This window comes from Botryllus schlosseri, chromosome 11 (genome assembly GCF_051294905.1).
Source record: "Botryllus schlosseri isolate E-star chromosome 11, Bs_hap1, whole genome shotgun sequence".
NCBI lineage: Eukaryota > Metazoa > Chordata > Ascidiacea > Stolidobranchia > Styelidae > Botryllus > Botryllus schlosseri.
Window position 1 is genome coordinate 3,532,652 of NC_137246.1, and position 27,369 is coordinate 3,560,020.

The 27,369-nt window shown below is 40.8% G+C and overlaps 1 protein-coding gene across 7 annotated transcripts in view; it reads left to right on the forward strand.

Annotated features, from left to right (window-relative positions):
- LOC145449852 (spectrin alpha chain, non-erythrocytic 1-like) overlaps window positions 1-24,863 on the forward strand; it is a 51,296-nt gene extending 26,433 nt beyond the window's left edge. For 3 of the 7 annotated variants that reach the window (XM_080328282.1, XM_080328287.1, XM_080328288.1), the window contains 21 exons: window positions 512-692; window positions 819-981; window positions 1,062-1,079; window positions 2,839-2,970; window positions 3,025-3,162; window positions 4,045-4,262; window positions 5,361-5,468; window positions 5,917-6,046; window positions 6,617-6,771; window positions 7,817-8,006; window positions 8,670-8,804; window positions 8,973-9,074; window positions 9,780-9,916; window positions 10,436-10,625; window positions 11,755-12,056; window positions 13,379-13,396; window positions 15,008-15,092; window positions 15,448-15,614; window positions 21,971-22,171; window positions 22,863-23,010; window positions 24,620-24,863. In XM_080328282.1, coding sequence (XP_080184408.1) covers window positions 512-692; window positions 819-981; window positions 1,062-1,079; window positions 2,839-2,970; window positions 3,025-3,162; window positions 4,045-4,262; window positions 5,361-5,468; window positions 5,917-6,046; window positions 6,617-6,771; window positions 7,817-8,006; window positions 8,670-8,804; window positions 8,973-9,074; window positions 9,780-9,916; window positions 10,436-10,625; window positions 11,755-12,056; window positions 13,379-13,396; window positions 15,008-15,092; window positions 15,448-15,614; window positions 21,971-22,171; window positions 22,863-23,010; window positions 24,620-24,745 — 3,044 coding nt within the window. In that variant the 3' untranslated portion in view covers window positions 24,746-24,863. The remainder of the gene's footprint in view (window positions 1-511; window positions 693-818; window positions 982-1,061; window positions 1,080-2,838; window positions 2,971-3,024; window positions 3,163-4,044; window positions 4,263-5,360; window positions 5,469-5,916; window positions 6,047-6,616; window positions 6,772-7,816; window positions 8,007-8,669; window positions 8,805-8,972; window positions 9,075-9,779; window positions 9,917-10,435; window positions 10,626-11,754; window positions 12,057-13,378; window positions 13,397-15,007; window positions 15,093-15,447; window positions 15,615-21,970; window positions 22,172-22,862; window positions 23,011-24,619) is intronic. The other 4 variants (XM_080328286.1, XM_080328289.1, XM_080328285.1 and 1 more) reach the window with 3 other exon arrangements.
- The last annotated feature ends 2,506 nt before the right edge of the window (window positions 24,864-27,369 follow it).

A 27,369-nucleotide genomic window follows, 5' to 3' on the forward strand; every position in this document is an offset into this window, starting at 1 on the left:
GTTTGAAAAAACGTACCATTTTTGACCCATTGTGCTCCACAGGCGGGGCACAATGGGACAAGTGACGGGGGAAATGGGACAGTGAAATTTAACACCGCATCAGTAGTGAGAAACTGAGAACTGTCGAAGAAAAGGATTCATCAGCAGGTGTCCAAGACCAGTTTTTGTTTACATCCCGAAGTCTGTAATCGTAATGAAACTTGCATGTAGATCACTGCCACTTCGTTGCTCCACAAATAACCTTGTTGGCGACGATCTTGCTTCTGCGCACTCTTCCGTTGATTTTTATATATTTTGTAGGATCTGTCTTGGCATATCAATGAACCCGTGCGCCCCAGTCAAATTGTTCTGATGTGTCCTACCCACTTCTTCGGAGCAAAATCCCCCCAAAATCGCGATCCTCCACCCAAAATAGCATACAGGATGACTAATAACTGCTCCATCTATGCCGTGTGCAAATTTCAAGCACAACAAACGAGATATACCCACCCAAAACTGTTTGTGTTTTTAGGAGACACCCTCGATTCCGTGGAGTCACTGATCAAGAAACATGAAGACTTCGACCGCGCCATCGGACTGCGGGAGGACAAGATGCAGGCCCTGCAGTCTTCGGCCGAAAAGCTTTGCGAGCAGGACCCGCCTCATTACGCTGCAGACGCTATCGAAGCCAAAGCCGATGAAGTTCGCGACAGGTACTTGCACAGAAGTGGTCAGAATTATTACTTGAGCAGAATTAATGGCATAAATTTCCGTGCAATTACACGTAGATGTAGATATTTCAAAGACCTGCCAAAACTAATGTGCCGGTTTTGTACCAGGTGGCAGAAACTGAAGGCGGCCCTCATCGACAAACGCTCGAAACTAGGCGAGACCCAGACCCTGCAGCAATTCAGCCGGGACGCCGACGAACTGGAGGCGTGGATGGCCGAAAAAATGCAGACCGCCACCGACGACAGCTACAAGGACCCGACCAACATCCAGGTAGGCCCGGTGTCAAGTTGCGGTTAACTGAATTTTCATTCTTGAACTGTAGCCCGTAAACCTTGCTGCGAATTTGACAGAATTCCACCGCAGAATGGGTAAGATATATCTGGTGGTATGGCATTGCGTTATATGAATCGCACTTTCAATTCGTCATTAACGATGGTAGTGCGTCATCTCGCTAATTAATCTAGAATTGATTCTTGCTCAAGTACTTGGAGTAATTATTTGGAACTTTTGTCAAAACTACTTCAAGTGCACATAGGGAGATAAAGATAGATTTGATATTGTTGGAGCATATTTCCAAGTGCTTAATCGAGGGTCGCTGCTTTTGAAATCAGTTGAGGCATCTTTGCGACTAACGCGAAATTGCTGATAAGATCGTGATACAGCGGCTATTTCGTCCACAATTTCACTCGAAAAAGTGGTGTTAACATTTTCCAGACATAACTGCATAATTTAGAGGTGGAAATGATCCTAAAATATAATCACTTGATTGAAGTAAGTTGTACAAATAGGCGTAAAAAGTAGAAATACTTCATTACGGACCACCTCTGATTTTATCTGCATATTTATGTGGTGTGACAAAAAGCTACGATAACTGTACCTTTAAAAAACAAGTGCTACTGTTCTATGCTCAGTTTTTTGAGCTTTTGCTGGTGGCCTCTTATTTTCGCATATTTTTCTGGTGGAGCATGCTCCTTCATTACTACTTGCTTGGTGATTCACATATGAGCACATATGAATCTGATAGTACCTTAAGCCATTGAAGCGATAACTTTTATGGACACATCGAAGACTGCACGATGTATGCTGACGGAGTGATATGAATTAGCCAAGTTCATATTTAGAAGTGAACCTGTATAATATTTTTGACAGCAGACAGATTTTGCTTGTGTAGTGTCCTATTCAAACCTCAGTTTTTCAAGTAGTTTTACTTGCTTTGGCCCAACAATTTTTGCATGTTACTCATTCAATTTGCCGGACAAGACTTGTTGCTCGGAGGAGCTTGATTGTGACACTGCTGCATACAGGAGTATATGTGCAAATACGAATTGTTCTCGATGCCATTTTCACACTTAGCATTGCATGCACAATGTAGTCCTATAATTACTCACTAGGTATGATACCTGATGTCACGAAGCAATTTGAAATGTAGCTTGTGCTGGATATTGTGGTAACTCATTCGATATCAATATGCGGTGTATTGTCCGTCTAATTAATACAACTAGAGCCTGACTGTTATCAGAATTTTCAGCCGATAACAAAATATTTGACATGTTTCGAAAGATATTTGTAATTTATTTACCATCAAACTCAAACGAGTAAGAAATTGGCACTTCCAGTCTCACAGATGCATATTGTAGTTAGAGAAAGACAACTTTTCAGCGAGAATCGAACTCCCGCCAGTATCACAACTTGACAATATGCTACCGATGATCCTATCGCTTGGAATAGTTGTGGAGCTTCTTGGAAGTTCATAACTGCAATATACAATTGAATAGTATATTCATATTGAAATAAACCCGGATATGCAACATACACTTGATGTTATTCCAATTCTCTACTATCAACCGAAAATATTCGGGCTTATTTCAATATGAATATACCACTCTATAGTTTCGTATGGAAAGCTTGATAAAGCTGTCCAATTCTGATATTTCTTGGAGACAAATGTCATCATGATAACTCAGCTAACATATGTAGAAATTTGCTGTAGTAGTAACATTTATGGCGAAAGTACTATCATGCACCATCCCCTTGTTTAAGCCAAAGCAATGTAATTAGGATATCAAGCTATTGCTGCAGTGTCTGCCTTTTCGTCTCATTTACACTACGCTGACCTGTCCCGCACAGAGCAAACATCAGAAACATCAAGCTTTTGAAGCCGAGCTTGACGCCAACGAAGACCGAGTCGGTTCGGTGATCAACAACGGCCGACAACTTATCGACGCCCGTCAATGCGCTGGCTCTGAGGACGCCGTGAAAGTGAGTGTGGCGAATGTTCTTCTCCGAAGCTGGCTTAATGTTGTGACGTTACAGGCACGGATCGAATCGCTGGCCGACCAGTGGACCGATTTGAGGGAGAAATCGGCCGAGAAGGCGCTGAAGCTGAAGGAGGCGAATCAGCAGCAGAATTTTATCACCGCCGTTAAGGATTTAGAGTTTTGGATGTCTGAGGTGGGTTTTGATGGTGATTGGCTTACTGACATATGCTTTGCTTGCGCTGGTTGGACTTAGACTACAAAATATTAAGATTTTCCAAAGTAGATTAGAATTTGAATTATAGCTTCACAGTGTTTGCCTAATTAGCATTGAATTAGGATTATAGCGACACAGTTTTTTCCAATTTATACTAGAATTAGAATTATAACTAGACAGTGTTTTCGGAAGTAGATTAGAATTAGAATTATAACTACACAGTTTTTTACAAATTAGACTAGAATTAGAAATTATAGCTATACAGTGTTTTCCAAATTAGACTAGAATTAGAATTATAACTGCACAGTGTTTTCCAATGTAGATTAAAATTAGAATTGTAACTCCACAGTTTTTGCCAAATTAGACTAGAATTAAACTTATAGCTACACAGTTTTTGCCAAATTAGACTAAATTAAGAAAATATAGCTACACAGTTTTTGCCTAATTAGCATAGAATTAGAATTATAGCTACACAGCTTTTTCCAAATTAGATTAGAATTAGAATTAAAGCTGCACCGATTTTTCAAAATTAGTTATCATTACTGAATTCGTAAAAACTTGGACATTGATTGAAGTTCAGCTCATATCAACTCAGAGTTCTCTCTCGTAAGTATGAGAATAGCAAATGGCTGTACCGGTACAGCAAGCTTGACTCGTTTCACGCTGCATTGTCTCCTACGGCATTTCAAGAAAACCAGAAATTAGATTAAAATTAAAATTAGAGCAAAGAAACATTTCACAAATCAGATTAGAATTAGACCACCGGCATTTTGATTTATCTAGTCTAATTGGACAACTAGACATATCTAGTTGACGAAGTCTGGATATAGCCACAGGACAATTTCCGGGTTTTGTGTGCAGGTTGAGACCATTTTGGCTTCGGAAGACGTTGGCCGAGACGTGCCGTCGGTGAATAACTTGCTCGCCAATCAGCGTCACGTCGAGTCTGATGTAGCCGCTAACGAAGACAGGGTGAAAGAACTGACCTCTCAAGCTGAACTTTTGCTTGCAAACGCCAAAAAGTCCGACGCCCTCGACCCTGCTCACGTGGAGGCCAAGAAAAATGAAATCAACGACAGGTTTGTGGGATATGTTGTGCTGGTTTGCTTTGGGAGCTTACGGTCTGACTGGGAATATAATATATTCATGATTTTGGGTATTAGCTCAACTCATCTGAGTAATACAAATTATCAATAAAGTTCTGTCAAACACGATCAAATTTGTTTGAATGATAGATCACTTGAGTGCCATTGCTGATCATAAGGCTTAAGGCTAACACTTAAACTTGATTGATTCAACTAAATTATGTCGCTCGAAATAACTTGATGTCACTAAAGTCATCAAAACAGCCACTTTTCACGTTCCACGTTTCCACAATTCTGTCACTAGAAGCTATAAAGTAGGCACTTTTTAATGTGTCATCGCCGAAATCCAGGCTGGTAATGACTCTAGTCATGACTCGACTAGAGTCGCGATTTATTGGTGACGCGACTTGACTCGAGTCAATTTTTCAAATGCGTGAGATGACTCGTCTCAAGTCAATTTTTATAGTGACTCGACTTATACTCGAGTCATTGTGCATGACTTTAGACTAGGACGGCCAAGACAGACATTTCATTGTAACTTCGAAAAACGGTAAAGTTATCACAATATTGGTATTTCGTCTATCAGTCCTGATACTTGGGAATGGAGCCCGAAACTGTTAAAACTGAGGAAAACTACGATATTATGACTGCGAGCCATTCTAAATCACTCGAGCAGAGTTGAAAAGAGTGGGTTGAACTGGATTGAACTGAAAACTGAACAGTGAACATAATGACTTGGACTCGGACTCGAGTCAAAACACTATGACTCGGACTCGACCCTCTACTCACTGATTTGGACTCGGACTTGACTCGGTGGTTAATTGAAAATGACTCGACTTAACTCGAATCAAAACAATAAAAGTGAGATTGACTTGTGACTTGGTTACAACCCTGCCGAAATCACAATTTTGTACCTCAATTGGACTGTCACCTCGGTTGACAATTGACCTGTCATGATCACACATCGAATTATGCACTCATGCGCTCCACCTGTATCACGAAACATCCAATTTCACAACAGGCAAATTTGAAACTTGGGGGTCTTCGCTCCGCTAACCAGCACGGTGTCTTATCGGATTTTACATTTCACAGATTTGCAAAGATCAAGGAAATGGCTCGCAAACGTCGCGCGAAACTACAGGAATCCCTGCAAGTTCACCAGTTTTACAAAGACGTTGCAGACGAACAGGCGTGGATCAAGTAAGTTTTCATCTTTTACACAAGGGATTAGGCGATAACGTCTGCTTTAAATCGAGTGTCAGTTTCAAATGATGTGCAGAGTTTAATACCATGGATCCACTTCCGGTTTCGGTTATGACTGTTAAAATCTATCCGAGTTTGATCCAAATCGAAGCCTAATTCTTTATAAAATACTAAATCTAGCTGGTACTAGCTACTAGCTGCACTTTCTTTCATGCCGTGGATATCAAGCCCATAGTCAACGATGTAGCAGATTTGTCATAAAATCGATTTGAAAAGTCGGTCTTGATTTACTTCGAGAAACGAATGATTTGAAGGTTTTCAACTCGGCTATCCAATGAAGCCATGACAGTACTCAAATCTGAACTAGGCTTTGTATTTGAAAGTGTTAAATGTTATTGTGTTTGTATAGTGTGCAGGCATACGGTTTTAAAACTCATCTTTCCAGCGAAAAGAGACTGCAAGCGGGCAGCGAAGACTGCGGCCGCGACGTCATCAGCGTCAGCAACCTGGTGAAGCGGCACAAGCGTATCGAAGGGGAGATCGTTTCGCATGAGCCCAACGTGGAACGATTGAAGGTATGGCAATTTCATAGGAACATGCTATGCGCTCAGGTAATTTTACAAACATTTAAAAATTGATGTTAAGTTCACATTCCGAAAATCGCCTTTGCTTCATTGTTATAGAAAGATCAGATCCCAAGCTTCTCGAATTCGTAATTAGATATTGCCCGCCGAGACATGCTTGCGGTGCAGAGCTGCCTTTTCTGAAAATTTCATCAGAATTTCGAAGTTCGCAGTTAGGAAAATTAATTACCAACGTCCGATGATGCAGGAGCTATTTAGTTTATTCGTAAAAGCAACACAAACGTATCCAAAATCTAAATTTTACAATACAAAGTCTAAAGTGTTCAAAGCAAGTAGTCTTGTTTTCAAAGGTGACAAGTTGACATAGTTTATAAGCATAAGTATACTTAAGTACTCTGAAGATGTAGAAGTACTTCGTTACTGGCCACATCTGGATCTTACCTACTTCATGTTTGCATACATTGACCGCTTTGGGTACTCGGGAGTCTGTGAGGAGGTTGATTTCCTCCCTGCAAGGCCGAAGTTGTTTTTCATTACCATGTGTTTTGTATTCATCCGCAGGATCTAGGAGAGAAGTTGGCGGAGGACGCGAAAGATCAGCGTGAAGAGATTGAGAAGCGTGTCGAGGACTTGATCGAAAACTGGGATCAGTTAAAGGATTTGGCGAAGCAACGTAAGGAAAGGCTGCAGCGGGCAAAGGATTATCAGCAGTTCAGGTGCCTATGATTATTATAATTGTAATTGAAGAGCTTTTTGGAGGTACAGAACTTCAGTATACAGTTGAATAGCATATTCATATTGAAATGATCCCGACTATTTTTGGCTGACACTCGTCAGGGGCAATCGTCAGCAACTAGTAGAGAATTGGAAAGAACATCATATCAACAATCATATCACAAAATATGACGTCACCAGCATGAAAATTTGAATAAGGGAGCGTTCAATGTACTATTTTAAGATGGTACACGAACTCCTTTTGTTGACAATTCTGCCATTGGCTGGCGTCTGTTGAATGATCCCGGTTATGCGAAAAATTATCCAGACGGCAGATTTCGCGTCGATGGAAGGTGCCTTGGAGTCGAATTTTTATCAAAATACGCCAGCCAAGGCTGTGTCAACAAAAATAGTTCGTGTACCATCTAAAAATAGTAGGCCTACATTGAACGCTCTCTTATTCGAAATTTCATGCTGGTGACGTCATCTTTTGAGATAGTATTGTTGGTATGCAATTGAATAGTATATTCATCCTGACACTCGCCAGGGGTAATCGTCAGCATCTAGTAGAGAAGTGGGAAGAACATTGTATAACAACAATATTTGAAGATCTTCTTGGAGGTACAGAACTACAATATACAAGTGAATAGTATATTCATAAGCACAATGTTCTTTCCAATTATCTACTAGTTGCTAACGATTACCCCTGACGAGTGTCAGACGAAAATATTCGGGTTCATTGCAATATGAATATGCTGTTCAATTGTATAATTATAATGTTATAATTAAAAATTAATAGATATAATGATCGTGATTGTATTGATATTTACTCCAACCTCCAGATTCTGTGTTTCGTTGCTTCATGGACGCATGTCGCCTGGTTTTTGAATTCACCACCAACAATATATCGCGTTGTATGACAGTTGCGAGTGCAAGTTTTTATACCTGTTGTAGACTACACAAAACACATATTTTTGTGAAATTGTTATAACGACCGGATATTTCGAAAGTATATTCGAAGGTTGTGCCTCTCAACCCCCATTTCAGAACTGACTGCGAGGAAGAGACAAGCTGGATCAACGAGAAAATGGGCGTGCTCGTGAAGCCGGAATCGCCAGAGTCTTTGGCCGCCGCGTCGAGCTTGCTCAAAAAGCACGAGGCTTTTGAAACCGATCTGGCCGTGCACAAGGACAGGATCAAGGACGTAGAGAAGGAGGGAAAGAAATTGATCGACGAGGTAGGTACTCCGTGGGGTTGTCTCTCTCTTAAATCTGACGTCTTCGTTTTTCGAATGAAGGTTATTATTTCTAAACCAGGACAGCTTACGAATTCTCAGCTCTGTGAAATTGGAATAGATTTAGAATTATAGCAAAAACTCTTTTCCAAAGTCGATTAAAATTAGAATTTATGAATTCGCAAAAACTTCCGAATTACAAAGAAATGCAACAAAAATTAAGCACAGTTCATATCAAATACGTGTTCATTATCATAAGTATGATATTGGCAAATGTTTTTACAGCAAGCTTGGCCTGTTTCACACGATACAGTTCTCCTGTGGCATTTGCAGGAAAACTAGAAGTTGGATTCGAATTCGAATTATGGCACAGAAACATTTCTCAAACTAGATCAGAATTAGCTAATAGAATTTGCCACAAAGCTATGAATACTCATACTCATGAAAAGACGTCTGCAGCGTGTTGCGGGCGTTATTTTTGTTGCCTAATTGTTGTTTTGATAGTATATGCTGCTTGGTCGTATCACAGAATACAAATATGTGTTACAAAGCTACGCATGCTAGTGGAAATGATATATATGCAAAGCCGAGTTCAACACACAGCCCGGCCCGCGCGATTGTTTCCCACGCGAGATCCTATTTCAATCGTTTACAAACGTGATTCAGGACAATCCCGAGAAGGACGAGGTGAAAGAGATTCTCGACGACCTGCAGGACAAGGAGGAGAAGCTGGACGAAGAGGCGCGCAAGCGAAGATCCAAACTGCAGGACATCCACGATTTTCTGCAGTTCAACTGGGAGGTGAGACTTTATTTGCAGTTTCAAACGTCCGCGGCGCGGCCAAAAATTTGCATTGGGCTCTCGTGAATAGAATCCTTGTATGTGATTTTGATATTACGTTCTGCTAGCTAAGCGCTTCACGTCAGTCGGATCAACCACTGTTTTGATTGTATTTGGTGTTTCCCGTAGGCTGACGTCGTGGAATCATGGATAGCGGAACGAGAGAAAGTGGTGAAATCTGACGATTTCGGACGGGATTTGTCCTCTGTGCAGAGTTTGCTTACGAAGCAGGTTAGTGGGGCTGAATGTATTTTATACAAAAACTATTAATATTATATAAAACCATCATATATTATCAGAGGTGGTCAGTTACGAGTTACTTGTAATTTTCGAGTCGTGAATTGGATAATGTCTACTTGCACTACTTGCCTAAGCGGTTGTGAATCTGGACTTCTACCTCTAGTTTGTTAAACAGTTGGTTGAATATTTAGGAAAACAGGGCCTGTAATACTTATCTTTTTTTGGTTGCTTGGAAATCACTACTCGAGTAGAAATTCATATTGCTTTTACTGCTACTTGAGTACTAATGACAAGCACGTTGTTTACTCCTGTATATATTCTGATATTACATTATAGAATATAATGGCTTCACTGGAAATTCTTGAATTGTGATTTGTATGTGTCCATCGCGTGAAATGTCATCAAATCACTCCCCACAATAGCTATGTGATATTTCGGCATTGCACCGTAAGCTTTAACATGAACGAACTTATGTAATTACCATGGGGGCATGAAATTCCTGCGAGGGAAATTTTCCATGTCTACATTTGTACTTCTACTAGACGGAATCGGGGATGTCTCACAAATGGATCCTTCTAGTTATGATTGAGTCGGAATTTACGAGGACTCCGTCTCTGGTTGCCTCTGCGATAACATCAACGCTGAATTTCTCCTTGCGGTGCAGTACGCGGCCAGTAACGTCAAATTTTTAACCAGGAAACTTTCGACGCCGGTCTGGCGGCTTTCGAACAAGAGAGAATCGCCAATATCTCCGCGCTCAAAAACCAGCTGCTCGACTCGGGTCATGAGCAATCCGAGGACATCCAAGCCAGGCACGACGCTCTCATCAAAAGGTGAGTTTATACCCCACATGTACAGTAAATTTTTTTTTACTAATTCTACTGGCCAGTGGATAAAATTGCTAGGTTTCCTGATTAAATCTCTGTTCATCAAATTTGCATCCCTTCTAACCATAATAATTGGAGTGTTACGTTATTTGAAAGATTTTTTCATCAAATTTGAATGGCTAAGGAAACTAGAAATAACAATTTTGAATCAATTCCAACCCGTAGAAGCGAAATTATTGGTGTAGCATAGCTAAATGATAGAATTTCTCACCGTAAATACTCGAATATTTGAATAATAATTACTTGAATGCTTGAATACTATTTTAAAATTTATAATTTTCTGCTGTAATAAATGCGCTTCTACAGCCAGAAAGGAGGCGAATTTGATATACGACATTATTTTACACAATTTAACTATTTTATCAACTAGCCAGTGGAAACTTGTAATTCTTGTAAGTAATTCTCGAGCAAGCCAACTGTACAGTTTAAAACGCATTTCATGTCGTTTTCCACATTTTTTCTCAGGTGGGAGGATCTGAAAAAGGCGTCGGCCGAGCGCAAGGCCCGCTTGCTCGAGTCTCGCGAGAAATCCCGAGGCGTGGACGACCTCTTCCTGCAGTTCGCCAAGCGGGCGTCGGCTTTCAATTCGTGGTTCGAGAATGTCGAGGAGGACCTGACCGACCCGGTCCGGTGCAATTCCATCGCGGAAATAGAGGTGAGGCACAAGTTTGTCGCGCGGGGCTTTGCGGAATGGGTTTGTTAATATCGCGCTGGGTAATTAAAATCCTGAGCAGAGGCGGCCAGTGACGAAATAATTAACCTTTTTCAGAATGCACAAGTAATCGTTATTGCGATTTTTTTTGACATGTCAAAATTTGTCAAAATTTTGTCAGAATTGTAGCGTTAATTCAAAATTTATCAAAATTGTTCACAAACTCAAAATTTTTTTGACGTCTCCATTTCGTTTGTATCGTAGATTTTGCACTGTCGGGGAACTTATCATTTGATATTTTACAGCTTGTAGCCTACTTTATAGGCCTACCGTTGTAAACGGCCAATCGTCTGCTCATTGTCAATCATAAACGGTCAAATAAAACAAATAGGTAGACATGGTGTTATGTTATGGTCAACGTACCGCAATATCCTAACGGAAGAAAGACTTCTTGGGCATTGCATCATTCTTATATTAAGAAGCGCATGATGAAAAATGGTGATGTAGACAACATTGTCAGAATGGAGCAACACGGTCACCAGCAGTGTACACACAATTTGAGTGTTGTCAGCCAACAACTGCTGCTGTTGAACATTCTTTCTCCATTTTTGGCAAGCTTCATAGTAAGGACATACACTTTCTACCCAAGAATTTAGGAAAGTATCACTCGTTGTACTACAACAAATTTTAATTATTTCTACCATAATACGTATTGTAACTGCTGGAATTCTTCATATGGCCAGATTTCGTTAAAATATTAGTTTTTTGATGTAAAAATTTGCCTGTTTCCAAGCCAAAAACGTTTTTTCAGGCCAAACAACTTCGTTAGGACAGCCAGTTCCAACCAGAAATGATGATCATGTGGGAAAACACCTTTGCATACGTTAGGTCAAAATTCAGTTTGTTTAGGTCTCAAAAAGTCAAAATTTTGTTTTTTTCGGTCAAAATTTATCCTTTTTTAGGTAAAAAAATCACCTTAGTAATCATACACCACTTGTTGGACTTAATGTAAAAATGAACGACCCTTGTAGCTACTAGCTATAATGCTAATTCTATTTTTAATCTATGGTTAGGAAATGCTGAAAATTTTCTAGTTGTCTAACTGCAGTCAAGACTTTCCTTTCGATTTCAGAGCATGCTTGGCAAGCAGCAAGACTTCCGCGATTCCCTGAAGCAAGCCCGCGACGACCTGCAAAGCCTCCAGGACCTTGACGAGCGTCTGTCCGCATTGACTGGCGAACACCCGCCATCGAACCCGTACACGTGGTTCACCGCCAAAGACCTGGACGGGATGTGGCAGGACGTGCAGCGCCTGGCGGACGAGAGAGACGGCGGCTTGGAAAAGGAGAGAGTGAGACAGGAGGCTAACGAGAAGCTGAGGTTGCGGTTCGCGAATGAAGCCAACGGGTTTCATAAGTGGCTCACTGAGACCAGGTTTGTATTTTCATTAACTTCGAACGCTGAATTCAAAGCTGAATTCGTGACTTGGTAAAATTGTCATTAGAAATGCAATAACTGTTACTAGTACGAAAGCAATGCATCGATATCGTAATTGAAAAGTACCGGTGTATTCATATTGAAATGTACCGGTGTATTCATATTGAAATGAACCCGAATAGTTTCGGCTGACACTCTTCAGAGGTAATCAGAAGGGCGATTTCTTTATGACATGTCAAAATAAGTCAAGATTTTGTCAAAATTGTAGTGTTAGGTCAAAAAATTGTCAAAATTGTTTACAAAGTCAAATTTTTTTTGCGACCTGCATTTTGTTTGTATCATAGATGTTTGTGACACTGTTGGTGAACTTATCGTTAGGCCTACCGTTGTAGACGGCCCATTATCTGCTCAATGTGAATCATAAACGGATTTAATGAAACAAAAAGGTTGAAATGGTGTTATGCTCAACGTACCGCAATATCCTAACTGAAGCAAGACCGCGTGGGCATTGCATGGTTCTTATATCGAGAAGCGCATGATGAAAAATTGTGATGTAGACACCATTGCCAGAATGAAGCAACACGGTTTGTCACCAGCAGTGTACGCACAAGTTCGGTGTTGTCAGCCAATAACTGCTCCTGTTGAACATTCTTTCTCCATTCTTGGCAAGCTACTTAGTAAGGACAGACACTTTCTGCCTGAGAGTGTAGGAAAATAATTTGATTTGTTAGGTCAAAATCTTCCCTTATTTAGGTAATAAAAATCGCCCTACTCCAATCAGTCAGTCAGCAACTAGTAGAGAATCGAAAAGGACATTGTAACAATAATGTAGCTAACATATCAATATTGTATTAATAAATTCGAAAATGTATGTTTGACTACATACGAACATTAATTGTTTTATATTTGGTGAATTCTACATGTCAATTTAGAACTCGGAACTTGGTATTTGGGAATGGGTACGTCAGGATAAGAATTAGGTGCTGAATTCACTGTAAACCTTCAAAACGGTACATCGTATGCAATCTTGAGGATTACGGGCACCGAATAATTTTTTTGCAACATCCGAAATTTGACTTACTTGCTATTCTCAATATCCTGATAGTGACCCCAATATCCTGACTCTTTGCTTGAGTTCCGATTGATATCCTTGGTGGGCTACTGTCACATCAATGCTGGTTGCGGTGCTTTACTGATGCGTACAATATCCGAGTTGTAATTTAAGATACGCGTTGGTTTCGATCGGCTCACTTTGAGGCTCGTTCACAACACGAGTCGGTATATTGGTATCGCAATGACGAATATTTTTGTCTTCTCAGATTGCAGCTACTCGATGGGTATACTTGGTTTTATTTGCCGATGCATGTTTTTAAAATGTTTGCTAACTAGATTTGTGCTGATGCGTGTCGAAGCTTCTATTTTGCGACAGACTAACGCCGGCCTCAGAGCATGTAGGCCTGGGCGAATGCGTGTGTTCTTGCGTAAAGTAACGCACAATTACTTTGGAATCGATGTGTGTAGAGACGGCTTTGGTACAGATGGACGCGATATTTTCTGCCGTGTCATGTTGATAGAGTTTGGCGAGAGTGCATTAACTCTCTGGTCTTCAGTTTTGCATGTTGTTTGAATTTTCTTTCTGCTCCTAACGAGTAATCTCAATTAACCGAGCTTGGCATATATATCGTCGATGTGGAATCAAAGTAGCTTGGATCCATTTTTCAAATTTCGAGATCCAATTTTCAAATTGCTAGAAAATCCAGTGTTTGTAAATTTTCATATTTTTTTGGCCCTATCTTGGCCATTTTTATGTTTGTCACATTGTTTCAAAGATATTGCCAAAAGAAACTTCACAAAAACTTGGTTCTCTCGAAATGTGATGAATCGAGTTTAGCTACTCTGATTCCACAGCGACGATATGTCGTCAAGTCCTACTATTTTTATGTAGCAGGCAAAAGTTTATAAAAATTCAGCACCGCCACTAGGCTTGACTGTGCTGGATCAATTCCTGTTATTTTATCGATGAGATAATTTGTATAAAAATCCTCAAACTAATCAGAACTGATAAAACTTCTTCAAACTCACTCCAAGCGGCCCGTTTCCTGGCAATAAAACTCTTTTGCTTGTATTTTGTGTGTGTGTTTAGAATGCTATGTAGCGACATCAATTTTTTTCGTGTACGTTTGATATATTAATCAGAGGCGGTCCGATTTTCAGTGATGCTCCGCAACAAGAAATAACGCTGTAGATGGCAACATAAATTTTCACGATGTGTTACCTAAAAGGCATTATATCGCAATACAGACATTATGCTCGTTATTGGTTATATTTGCTCCCTATCTCTCAGTACGAAAATCATTTGAATTTGTCCAGAAACTGCTCAGTTCGGCACAAAATTTAGAATGTTGGAAAGTGTTTTGGCTTTTAACCAGTCTGAAGTAGAAGTGTCCCAAAAGAAAGCCACTCGAATAAGTTGTTTCGATTGATCGATGCCAGAATTGGAAAACTAGAAAATTTTCAGCATTTCCAAATTAGCTTACGATTGGAATTAATGAATTCACGAAAACTTGGAAATTGAATTACATTCCGAATTGGAAGGATATACAAGCAAAATGATGTTCAGCTGGTATGAAAGCGGAGTTCATCCATATAAACATGAAAATTGCAAATGTATGTACAATTGTACACCAAGCTTGGCTCGTTTGGCATTATACGGTTTTCTTGTAGCATTTTCAAGAAACCCAGAAATTAGACCAGAATTAAAATTAAAGCATACAAACATATCGCATATTATCGCTTCAAATAGTCTAATTAAAGAACTAGAATTATCTAGGCGTCCAGATCTGTTCGATGATAGGAATGGGAAAAAGCAATGCTTCGTTTCTGATCGCCTCTGTCGTTAACTGTTGTTTTAATGTGGAATCTGAGCTATAATTTACAAACCATCGCAGGATCAGTATGGTGGAAGAATCGGGGACGCTGGAATCTCAGCTGGAAGCCACCAAATTGAAATCAAAAGAAGTGAAAGAAGCTAAGGTACCGCGGCATTATATTAAACATTTTGCACGATTTTGTTGAATGGTTTAAGTTGAATGACTCGACCTGACACGAGTCAATTCCATAAAGATGGAAAAGAAATCAACTCGTATCGACTCGACTTTGTGACTTTTATTGCAGCCCTTGAATAGGTGTTTGAAAAACAGAGCGCTGAAACTTTAAAACTCTTGAAATAACATTATTTGATGACACTTGTGGCAAAAAATGACTCTTAACATGTTTTACTCAGGAGTGTGTTTTAGAAAATACTATAAAAATTCGGCTCAGCCAAACTCTTGTTACGTATAGGGGGCATTCGGTTCTTGATTTATAATATTTTTCGTTCTGTGTGCAGAGCCAACTGGACGTGGTGGAAGAAATTGGCGCCCTTATGGAAGAGGCCCTCATTCTGGACAACAGCCACACGGAACACTCCACCGTGGGACTGGCGCAGCAGTGGGATCAACTGGACCAGCTCGGCATGAGAATGCAGCACAATCTGGAGCAGCAGATTCAAGCAAGGTTATAGCTTAAATTATTATTCAATTGCAAGTAGAATAGCGATTCCCCAAATATGCCTGTATTACTTTTAGTATAAGTAGAAAGGGATCTGGAACGTAACCAAATAGGTGCTGATGATGAATAGGATGTATGTTGATGTATATTTTTGTCCTTTATGTTTTTGCGGCATATGCACCGACTCATGATACACATACAGATAATCTGTGCATATGCATACCAGGAGTGCATGATGTTGCATATGCCGCTTGACAAGGAAGGTGCAGATATAGCCTTGTAAGGCTTTCTAAGTCTTGCACCACCCCTCCATGCTACCCCAGAAATGCTGAGCGGTAAGCGTGGAAGTCATGGTTAATGGTTATTAATCAGGTCTTTGGTCGGACCCACGACCTACCGATAAGGAAGCCTGATGCTCCACCCAGGATTGTAATGACTCGAGTCAAGATTTTCTGATGACTCAACTTGACTCGAGTCATTTTCTCAAAATACGGAAATGACTCGACTCGACACAAGTCATGACCTGAGACTCAGACGGCCAAGACCGACATTTCATTGTAATTTCGTAGAATAGTAAAATAAACACGCTATTGGGATTTCGTGTATTGGTACTGGTACTTGAAAGTGCGACCAGAAACGGCTAAACGTGTGAAATTTAGTATATTTTAAATGTGAACCATTCGATATCACTAAACAGAGTTATAAAAGTGGGATTAACAAGAGTTTAGCTGGAAACTAGGCAGTCATAACGATGACTTGAACTAGGACTCGGGTCATAATTCCATGACTCGGACTCGACCCTCTGCTCGCCGACTTGAACTCAGACTTGACTCGGTGGTGAATTGAAAATGAGTCGACTTGACTCGAGTCAAAACAATAAAAGTGAGATTGACTAGTGACCAGACATGGGGTAATCGCGATTAGTAATCGTAATCGATTACGACGATTACAGCATTTTCAAGCAATCGTAATCGCAATCGTAATCGACTACTTCCCATATCTAATCGATTTCTCTGTGAAAGAACGATTACTTTTTATTTTTGCAAGGACTATGACATAAATTGAACAATGAACATTCGTGAACAAGGAAGAGATATACCAGGCTCGTGACAGCACAAACGTCTGATTTTCAAACGCCAGAGCTCATTATTACGTCGGAAACAGCCTATTAGCTTTGTGCGTCATTACGCAATAAGTATCCACACTAAATAGATATTCGATATACGTACGTCGTACATTCGTGTCATTGTAAGAACACCCGCCGTGCTGTATATCAGGTTATCAACACGTTTCACACGCCACTACCTCGCAGCAGCATAATTTATCTCCGCTCTGCCTAGTTTCAAATAATAACTTATGGTTGATGTTTGGTTATGCTTATGCTTAGGTAAACGCAATTTGACCGTAGCTGCTTGGCGAGCAGTAGGCCTATCTAGTAGGCTACGTACGTACACCGGACAAAGATTTGAAATTTAGTATTCGTCAAATAAATCATTGCGATTTCCACAACGAAGCAGTACAAATCAACAGCTGGTGATATACATACATGAAAACCGAGTCGTTTTTGTCGTTTCTCGTAACGGCAGCTTGCAGTACAATATCTGTATTAAGTTGAAGGCAGAATTTTATGTTCTAATTCTCATATGACTCTACTTGAAAGGGCGCCAATCGTTATTTCACAATTCTTTACTCAACATTGGGACCTGCCGCCATGGCCACGGGCTTATATATGTTAGCATTGGTTGTAGCTGGAATCAGGACCAAAACAGCAAGTCGTCCCCTATAGGGTGGTAATCGCAAGTTGATGACTGAATTTCGTCGCAAATTGCATTATATTGCTATTGATTTTTAATTCTCTCTCAGCCCCCAATGGTCAGATTACCCTGCAGAGTTTGTTCGTTTGTTTGTTTGAGGTAATCTTGGTATTTGTCGACTACAACTGTCAGTTACACCAGGCCGATTTTCTGCATGATTGATTCCGAATCTGCCGACTTGTAGCACGGCCCACTTCTAGGCTTATTGTAAGACACCGCTTACACGGATGAGGCGGCGAGGAGGAGCCTAGATAAACCTCCATCACTTAGAAAGGAATTCTGTATTTGACCTCGGTCGGACTCGAACCCGCCACCCAATGGCGTTGCAGCCGTGGATTATACCACTGCGCTATCTCGCCACAGAATCACCTACATGTAGAGCTGGGGCACGTAATTCATAATAACCTCTGGTATCTTGTTATAATTACTTTAGTGTATGTTGTTAATTCGTGACCTCCGGTTTGTTATATAATCAAACGATATTGTAGTGACTCAAGCGTAGCAGACTAGAAGAAAAACTTTCGTGAGACGCACAAACAAATCGTCATGTCTTTATATCTGACTGCATGTCTAGCAACTCAAGTTGTAAATTACCATGGTCAGTGGCCACATTAACTACAATAGGACAGGAAAACATTTTCATCATGGGAAAAAAAGCATTCAGTCCGTCAATGCGGCCGTTGAACTTAACAATCAAGTCAAATGATCCATTGGTTTGATAGTCAGATAGCGTTGTAAAACGTGTTGCAACACCACCTGCACTTAATTTAGTCTGATGATGAGCAGACTTAAATTTGAGTGACGATCCAAACGCATTTGAGTGTGAGCATACTTTTTGACGTGATTTGAGTAACGAAATCGTTGCTGAGTATAGACAATCGCTACTCGACAGCAAAGGAATTGGTCTCCACCCTTAATTAGAAACTCCAGATTCCAAGCCAAGCAAGTGTAATTTTTGAATATTAATTTTTTTGTTTGTTCCTAATTGATTTTATAATATTTCTGTTTGATTTTCCAACGCGAATGGGAGCCGCAAGTAGGCTAGCTCGGAGCCGCGGTTGGGAATCACCGATCTAGAGAGGATTTTCAAGTTAATTAGATCACTCGAAAATAGTCTATAACTTTACGGTTTACGAAATACTTTTTGAGTCCCCTTCGAGCTCGCTCCCCACCCTATTGGGAAATTTGGGGTGCGGCAATTATGGCCCAGGCAAGAATGCAAATCATTGGGCGCGATAAATTGAACTCTATAAATATGGGCAATGGGTACATTATGACGTAAAAAGCAAATGAAGCATCTCTTTTAAAGGGAGTTTGTTATCTCATCAGGCCTCTTCAGCGCAATCCATATATTGTCTTCTAACATAGCTTCCCAGATGCAAAATAAATGTAATCGTGATTACTTTTCCAATGTAATCGTAATCGTAATCGACTACTTCATGATTTTGCTGTAATCGTAATCGTAATCGCGTCATTCAGAAGTAATCGTAATCACAATCGATTACAATCATGAAGTAATCACCCCATGTCTGCTAGTGACTCGGAGCCTTGTGACTTGGTTACAACCTTGTCTCCACCATTACGTTATCTTGATGAATAAGTTCTTTCTCTGTGGGTGATGGTGAGTACCGTACTTTTCCATGTATAATGCGCAAAATTTTCACGAATTTTTGCCCTAAAATAGCGGGGTGCGTATTATACATGGGTACAACAAGCCTTGAAAAAATCTCCCTCGATAAAAAACTTGAAATCACACCTATCTTCATGTTTGTTTCCAATCGCGCATCACTTATCACTCATAGAGTGTAACGCGCTGCCAATTAGTGGGAAGCGTGTTGCCAATTAACGAGAGTTGTGTGCACAAGCACGCGATCTCCTGCTGAGTTGGTTTGCCGTTTGTACGCGAGCAAAATTACGTCACGAGACACTCGCGCGCGGCAATTCTCGCCAATTCATCGCGTCAACGACAGGCCCGAACAATTGCATATGCAATTTATACATATACAAGAGGCCATGTGCGCAAGATATAATCGCTTGCGTAATCACTAATCAGTCGCATCTCCAACAGACCTGTTGCGCATGACATAACCGTTAGCCTAGGCGCAATCGCATCTGTAATAGGCATCGTGCGCAAGATGTCGGTTCGTTGGCCTAAACTGACTCGCCGCCGGCCTCGCAGGCTTTGGCTGCTATCTACTATCGTTTAGAGACAATACCGTTAACCTGATCGATACGGTGTCTCGGCCGTGAGATGGACGCAATTGTTCACTAACACGCCTCCTTTGATCTAAGATATCTGGCGTTGTACCGGTCATAGACGGTTAGTCTTTTTGTAATGATAACTCTTATCAATACACGTGCATCAAGCTATATATCATAAACACAAGCAATGTATAACCTGTTCAAATGCTGGTTGAATACAGAAAAACAAATTTTGCGCGTGTCGACAAGACCAGACATGCAAAGTCTTCCCTGAACACGCTTCACCTAATCGGAAATATAATGCGTTATAATGGTCTTGTGATGTTGCAGTACTGTGCAGTGGATGGCTTCTATCGACACACATGCATCAAGCCATTTATAAGCTATTTTATGATCATAAAACCTGTTCAATGTGCAGGTTCTATACGGCAAAACATTACGCGGCTAACGACCACGGCAGGCATGATTGAATTTTCACAAACACCCTTCCGATATGGCAACATATTTGCTTTTATGAGAGTTTTAGGCACTTGCAAATTATGCGAATAGATAGCCGCAATTCAAAAGAATTCATTACTATCAATCTATTGTACACTAGCGTAACAAAACATTGCCAACGTGACTAGTGAGGCCGTACAAATGAGCCCGCAGACTATGCCGTAATTTAGCCGACTAGTGTATATAATAACGCGCAATAAACAGCGATATCATAAGTTCTGGATGTCATACACTATAGCTGTTCCCGGCAATGATATATGCTGATCATATTGACGCCAATAAATCGCACGTGGTGATGTGTATTGCCTTTCATATTGATATGAAAGAAAACATCACTGTACTGCGTAGAAACGACGCCCGCGTGTCACCTATGTGAGACAATATGCCCTGTATTATGATTGTCTTTCGAATAGGCAGATTTGCTAGATGTCTAATGTCATGGATAACAATGCTTTATTAGTTATCATTGATCACAAAAACAATAGCTGTGACTGTGAAGTGATTGCCGCGTTGTGTAATCGACACGCGGTGTGGGTCATCTTACGCAAACCGCAACACGCACGCTCAAATCGCATGTACTTCTGAGTTCATTACTAGAGAACTACATAAGGTTAACACGTCACTCAGGACTCTTTCGAGAGATGATATAGCTGAGAATTCGGTCAAGCGGTCACTATAACATAATAAGGATTAGAAATGGCGTCACGACCAAGTGAATACAAGTTTTCTCTTTTCTCAGATGAGAAATCGAGAACACTCGGGATCATTACACTATGATATCCCGACGTAGGCGCCGTCAAATTAGATCAGTCGGTTGCGTATTGCAACGCAGATTCTGGCGATACTTTAGTCGTTGGTTCAAGTCCTGGCGTTCGGATTTTATGAATATTTTTGTGAATCCACTCAAATTTTCGCATAGAGGCCCGCCGTTCAGTAAAGGTTAATTGTATAATGATTAGCAATCGCATCTGTAAAAGGTCTCCTCGTGCTCAAGATGTCGTGTCGCTAGCCTGAACCATCGCGCCGCCCGCGTCGCAGGCTTTGGCTGCTATCTACTATCGTTTAAAGACAATCCCGCTAATTGTATAATGATTAGCGATCGTTGTGTAATGATTGTTCAAGAGTGACATCGCAAAACAAAATGACATCGTGTACGAAATCGGAACTATTCATGTACTGAAATGCAGGGTGCGTACTATACATGGGTACATGCTTTTTCCCAGAATTTACATGTTATTTTAGGGGTGCGTATTATACATGGGGGCGTACTATACTTGGAAAATTACGGTAATACTCGACTCGGTATCGAATCGCGTATCTGAGTGCTACGGTTCTATATTAGACTTCGAGTCTAGTAGTCAAGTATCATGATGACATCATAATAGTATGAATGATGGGGAACGTTCAGATATGTATGCGACTGCATAAAATATCATGGCAGTTGTACACCGCATTACATTGGGTATATTTTCGATCATACCTATTTCATTGCACTTGTTGTTTGTGGTATTGATGGTGTTTTTCGACTACATGGTCATTGGTCATTTACACCAGGCCGAGGTTCTTTATTTCATTGCACTCTGTGACAATGCAGTGGATTGATCACGACTTTAGAGAAATGTCATTTCCGCTGCTGAACTCTACTTTTTGCTACATGTTTCGCATGCTGCGTTGCAACCAATTGAGGTTCACTGTCTTTCTCACTGGAAAACAGCATTGAAAATACTACACGGTAATAAATCAGCTATTACTAGCAAGGAGCGTATCATTTAGGTACTCAAATCATTGCGCCCAGCTCTAGTCGTTAAACTTGCGTTATCATACTAACTACAAGGTTTTCTTTTTCAGAAACATGACGGGAGTCAGCGAGGAGACGTTGAAGGAGATCTCGATGATGTTCAAGCACTTTGACAAGGACAAGACGGGCAAGCTCGAGCATCACGAGTTCAAGTCGTGCCTGCGCTCGCTCGGGTACGACCTGCCCATGGTGGACGAGGGCGTCGACGACCCCGAATTTCAGGCCATTCTCGACATGGTCGACCCTAACAGGTGGGCTTTATACCGCCGCCAGGCTGAGACAGTGGCCAGAGTCGGACAACTAGAAAATCTTCCGCTTTTCCAAATAACATTAGAATTTGAATTACTAAATTCACAAAAACTTTGTAATTGAATTTAATGCCGAATGGGAAAGAAATACAACACAGTTCAATTTTCGATCAAATCGTAGTATATTCTTGAAAGCACGAGAATAGCGAATACACCGAGGTTGGCTGGTTTCGCGCCATACAGTTCTGCTGTACCATTTTCTGGAAAACCAGTAATTAGATAAGCACTAAAAGGCGAGCGTAGAAAGACTTTACGAAATTGTGTTGTGTGCATTTCCAATTTGGAATGAAGTTCAAAGTCTTTACGAATTCAGTAATTCTAATCTAATTTGTAAACACTTTGAACTTAATTCCAAATTGGAGAGACATACAACGCAATTTAAGCTCAGTTCATTAAATTAGAGTTTATTCGCATTCGCACTTTCGCTCTTCGCACTATAGAGTTCTCCTGTAGCGTTTTCCGGAAAACCGAAGTAAAATTAGAGCGTTGAAACAGTTCTCAAATTTGATTAGAATTGAAATTAGAGCATAGAAACATTTCACAGGTTAGATTAGAACTAGATTACCGGTATTTTGCTTTAAAGTGTCTAATTCGAATGATCTAGTTGTCTGATAGTCACCCTATCTCTTTTCAGGGACGGCGTGGTATCGCTGCAAGAGTACATGGGCTTCATGATCAGCAGGGAAACGGAGAACGTAAAGTCTCTGCAGGAGGTGGAAAGCGCCTTTTCCGCGCTTAGCGCCGAAGGCAAGCCGTACGTTACCAGGGAGGAATTGCGTCAGGTGATTATCGCGTTTCATTGTTCTGCACTCGTACTGCGAAATTCGAATTTTTTCGTCGATGCTATGCCGAAATTATGTATTTTGAATGATATATTCATGTTGAAATGAACCCAAAAAGAGGTAATCGTCAGCAGCTAGTAGAGAATTCAAAGAACTTTGTACATCAACATGCGTATTGTAAAGAGTCTTGGAGGAATAATACTTCAATATACAATGGAACAAAATATTACTATTGAAATGAGCCCAAATGTTTGCGGCTGAAACTCGTCAGCAACCAGTAGGCATTCAAACGGTAAAAAGCTAGTTTTATGCGGAGGTAGGCGTCAAACGACTATGGTATCGGTGCGTTTCCACGGTTTGTTTGAATAGATTTTTGTTCGGCTGTGAGTGTGTTTAAACTGTTTATCTACTGAAGTCTTGTACAAGTAAGAGTTTGGAATTCCAGGTTAAAATTAAAGTACTCGACAGAGTTAGTTTCAGAGAGTAGATAACGACGAAGCAGTTGCTCTGAGTTCGCTGCATCTGAAATTGCGGGATGGATTTCGGCGACTAACACAAAACGACAAAGTGCCACTACAAAATGAGTGCAGCTTTCGAAAATCTTTTCGGTTACTGCAATATAGGGGCATTTCGATCACCCTTACAAGGAACGAAAACTTGCAGAATTACAAATTTACAAAAGGAAAGTGAGTGGTTTTGCCATAAAAATATCAAGTAGAATTAGTCTGGAAATACCACCATCCGAGTGTGCAGTACAAGAAAGAGAAACCTTCTTGATTACTCAAAAATGTATTTATCGGTAATTTTTGGTATTTTCTCTGCGGTTCATTTGTATAGTTATTTGTTCGATATCAAATGTGTAAATACTGTTCGTCTGTTCAAGTAATATCAAGTAATTTCTACCACTCCCATACACACACTTCCGCTTCATGGACATTTCGCAATGCTACCGGAATCTGTTTAACCAAAATTGGCCAATACAAAACTGCTCTAGCTCGCTGATCCATCTGTGTTAAAAGCTGCTTAATAGTGACTTTCCAGGCTTTTAATGACTCGACACGAGTCATAATTTTCTGATGACTCGACTTCACTCGAGTCATTTTTTCAAAATACGGAAATGACTCGACTTGACTCAATCTGTGTATTGACTCGACTTGGACTCATGACTCGATCCAAGTCATATGACTGGAGACTCAGACGGCTAAGACCGACATTTCGTTGTAATTTCTAAGAATAGCAAAGTAACCACACTGTTGGTATTTCGCCTATTGGTATTGGAAACTGCGACCAGAAGCTGTTAAAAGTGAGGAAAATTAGTAGATTTTAAATGTGAACCATTCGATATCACTAAACAGAGTTATAAAAAGTGGTTTTACCAAGACTTTAACTCGAGGCTGTAGCAGTCAACGCAATGACTCAGACTCTGCCCTCTGCTCGCTGACTTCACTCTGTGATGAACTGAAAATGACTCGGCTTGACTTGAGTCAAAACTGTAAAAGTGCGATTGACTGGTGTCTCGGAGCCTTGTGACTTGGTTACAACCCTGGGACTTTCCGATTCTCATCCTGTGACATCGGCGATGTTTCTTGATTGGGTTGTATTTTTTCAGAACCTATCCCGCGAACAGGCCGACTTCTGTATCAAGCACATGCCACCTTACACCGATTCGCACGGTATCGAGGTTCTCAACGCTTACGACTACGCCGCTTTCACAAGGCAGTTGTTTATGGATTAGCGAAAATCCACAAATCTGTAGCTGTGTCGCACACGTATGTGGAGTCTCTGCATAAAAATAGTGTAATCGTGTACTAATAGGAGTAGTAATAGGATTAATAAATTGTGTGTATCCTTTACTTGCGTGTCGAATTGGTGTCCTGGAAGCCAGACTGTAGTTTAGTTTATTATCTGTATCAGTCAGTATCAGATTATTAATAATTTCATCAGTTCTAAACACCACAAGACTGCGACACAATGAAAATAAGAAAGAAAAGAATTCCATCAGCGCATGACACCATTGGATAGCGATAGAATGAAAAGATATCGGAGTCGAAACGATTTGGAACAGTGTGGTGTGTGAAGATTTAGAGAGAGAATTATATTCGGGAATCTTGCAAGTCAATGACATACATGACAAAAATACGTTGCGGTGAAATGCGATATCTACATGGGCATGGTATAGAGATAGACGGAAGACTCATAAAACAAGGTCATCAAAGCTTAGCCGCCCATGCCAGGAGCATCGCCCTCAAAACTTAAGATTAACCATAGAGATTACCTAATGAAAAATAATTTAAAATGCAAGCACAGGAACAACGACACAGCAGCATTGAAAAATTGGAAATAACATTAATAAAATGAGGTCATTGCGAATTCAACAGCGGTAGTTTGAAGCAGAGTAAAAACATTGTTTTTTGAACTCACAATAAAGCCAATTATGGAGATCAGACGGTGGGTTAGCTATTGATGCCGACACTGTGGGTTATGCTCAGAACCGTAACAGCACTTCGTCAGCCCCAAAAACGTTGGTATTGGCCCCTCCTGTAGGGTGATAAACACCAAACTTCGGGAAGGAGGAGGGCTTCGGCGCGAAAAATTTCTACACTCCATGATTGAATCGGTCAATATGATCGGGAATTGCATGTATATTGCTATCAATTTCACTTTCAGGGTATAAACTCCCCGGGGGGCCGGTCAAAATCCCTTCGCGGGCCGCATGTTGCCCGTCCCTGGGCTAGGCCAAGGTGGGTATCTGATTACAAAGACAACTCCATGTAAGTTGTTTCGACAACTGCCTATCTTTTCATTGTATCGCAATTTTTGTGGTGTATTGAACGAAATTTGGCCCTATGAAGAATACCAGTAGTACATACGCATTATAATTAAAGTTTTTCGGATTACAAAGAAACATACTTTCATACGATCTCCGGTAGGAAGTGTCTGTCCTTACTAAGTAGCTTGCGAAGAATGGAGAAAGAACGTTCAACAGCAGCAATTGTTGGCGCTTAGGATATTGAAGTACGTTAAGCATACCACCATGTCAACCTATTCGTTTCATTTGACCGTTTAGGAAAGGACGAAGTTTATTTTTGTCCTTGATGTTTTTTGCGGCATATACACCGACTCACGATGCACATACACACGATCTGTGCATATTGCATATGCAATTATGCATACCATGAGTGCATGATGTGCATATGCCGCTGGACAAGGAAGTGCAGATATAGCCTTTACGGCTTTCTAAGTCATGCACCACCCCTCCATGCTATCCCAGTAATGCATGAGCGCCAAGCAGGGAAGTCGTGGATACCAGTGTTACTAACCAAGTCTTTGGTCTGACCCGGCCGGGGATCGAACCCACGACCTACAGATCAAGAAGCCAGACGCTTCACCATTACGCTTTCTGATTCAAAATGAGTAAACAATGGGTCGTCTACAACGGTAGACCTTAGACTACAAGCTGTAAAACAGGGATCGGCAACGTTCTGTATGAAGCGTGCCAAAATGTCACATTATCACCAACTGGCGTTCCATACATTTTGAATCCCACCAACCGCTTTTCTGCAGCTGGCAACGGCGTCAATTAAGTCAGTGATTCTTATAGTATTAGTCGCGAAGGTTATTCATTTTGGTCGCTGCCGCACTAGACTATAGATATCTAACCTACGGTTAGTTATCTATAACTAGACAGTGGACATATTGATGTCAAGCGTTTTGGCCAACGTGCGGCGGCTTGTTTTATTTCAAGGTTTTATCGCCGCCAATGATTTTGACGGCGCACACACCGCATGGAGTCGCATGTTGTCCGAAACCTTATGTTTAGGTCGTGTCTTCTGTGGCGTGAAAATGCCCAGTACCGAAATGCCGGTTCATATAAGAGTCACGCTCCTGCAGGCTGCACACTACTATAAAGCACCCAAACGGAATCATACGATATTAGGTTGGTGTTCTTTCAAAATTGGTAATTGGTAATACGGTTTGCCTGATTTATGTTAGGGTTACCATATTTCCGCGACCTAAATTCCGGACACTCTTCAGCGCCCCTAGCGGATTTAAAAAATATTTATGACGTCACACTAGCAAAGCTTTCCCCATAGACCAAAGATGGTGACGACCCGGTTCAGGAGTATGTGGCTGTGTGTTGTGTAACCGGGACCGAAAGCAAATGTTTTCAGCCCAGTCCCGCCCAAATAAACAATGATTTTGAGCCCACACTATGGGGTAATAGATGCAACTTCTGGAGGGGGGGGGGTGCTTGCTATATGAATCTGGTTTCTATATGCATCTTGTCGTTCAATTATTTGACTGATTTCTGTCAATAATATTGGTTGTTCCATGTATTACTACATAGATACTACTCTC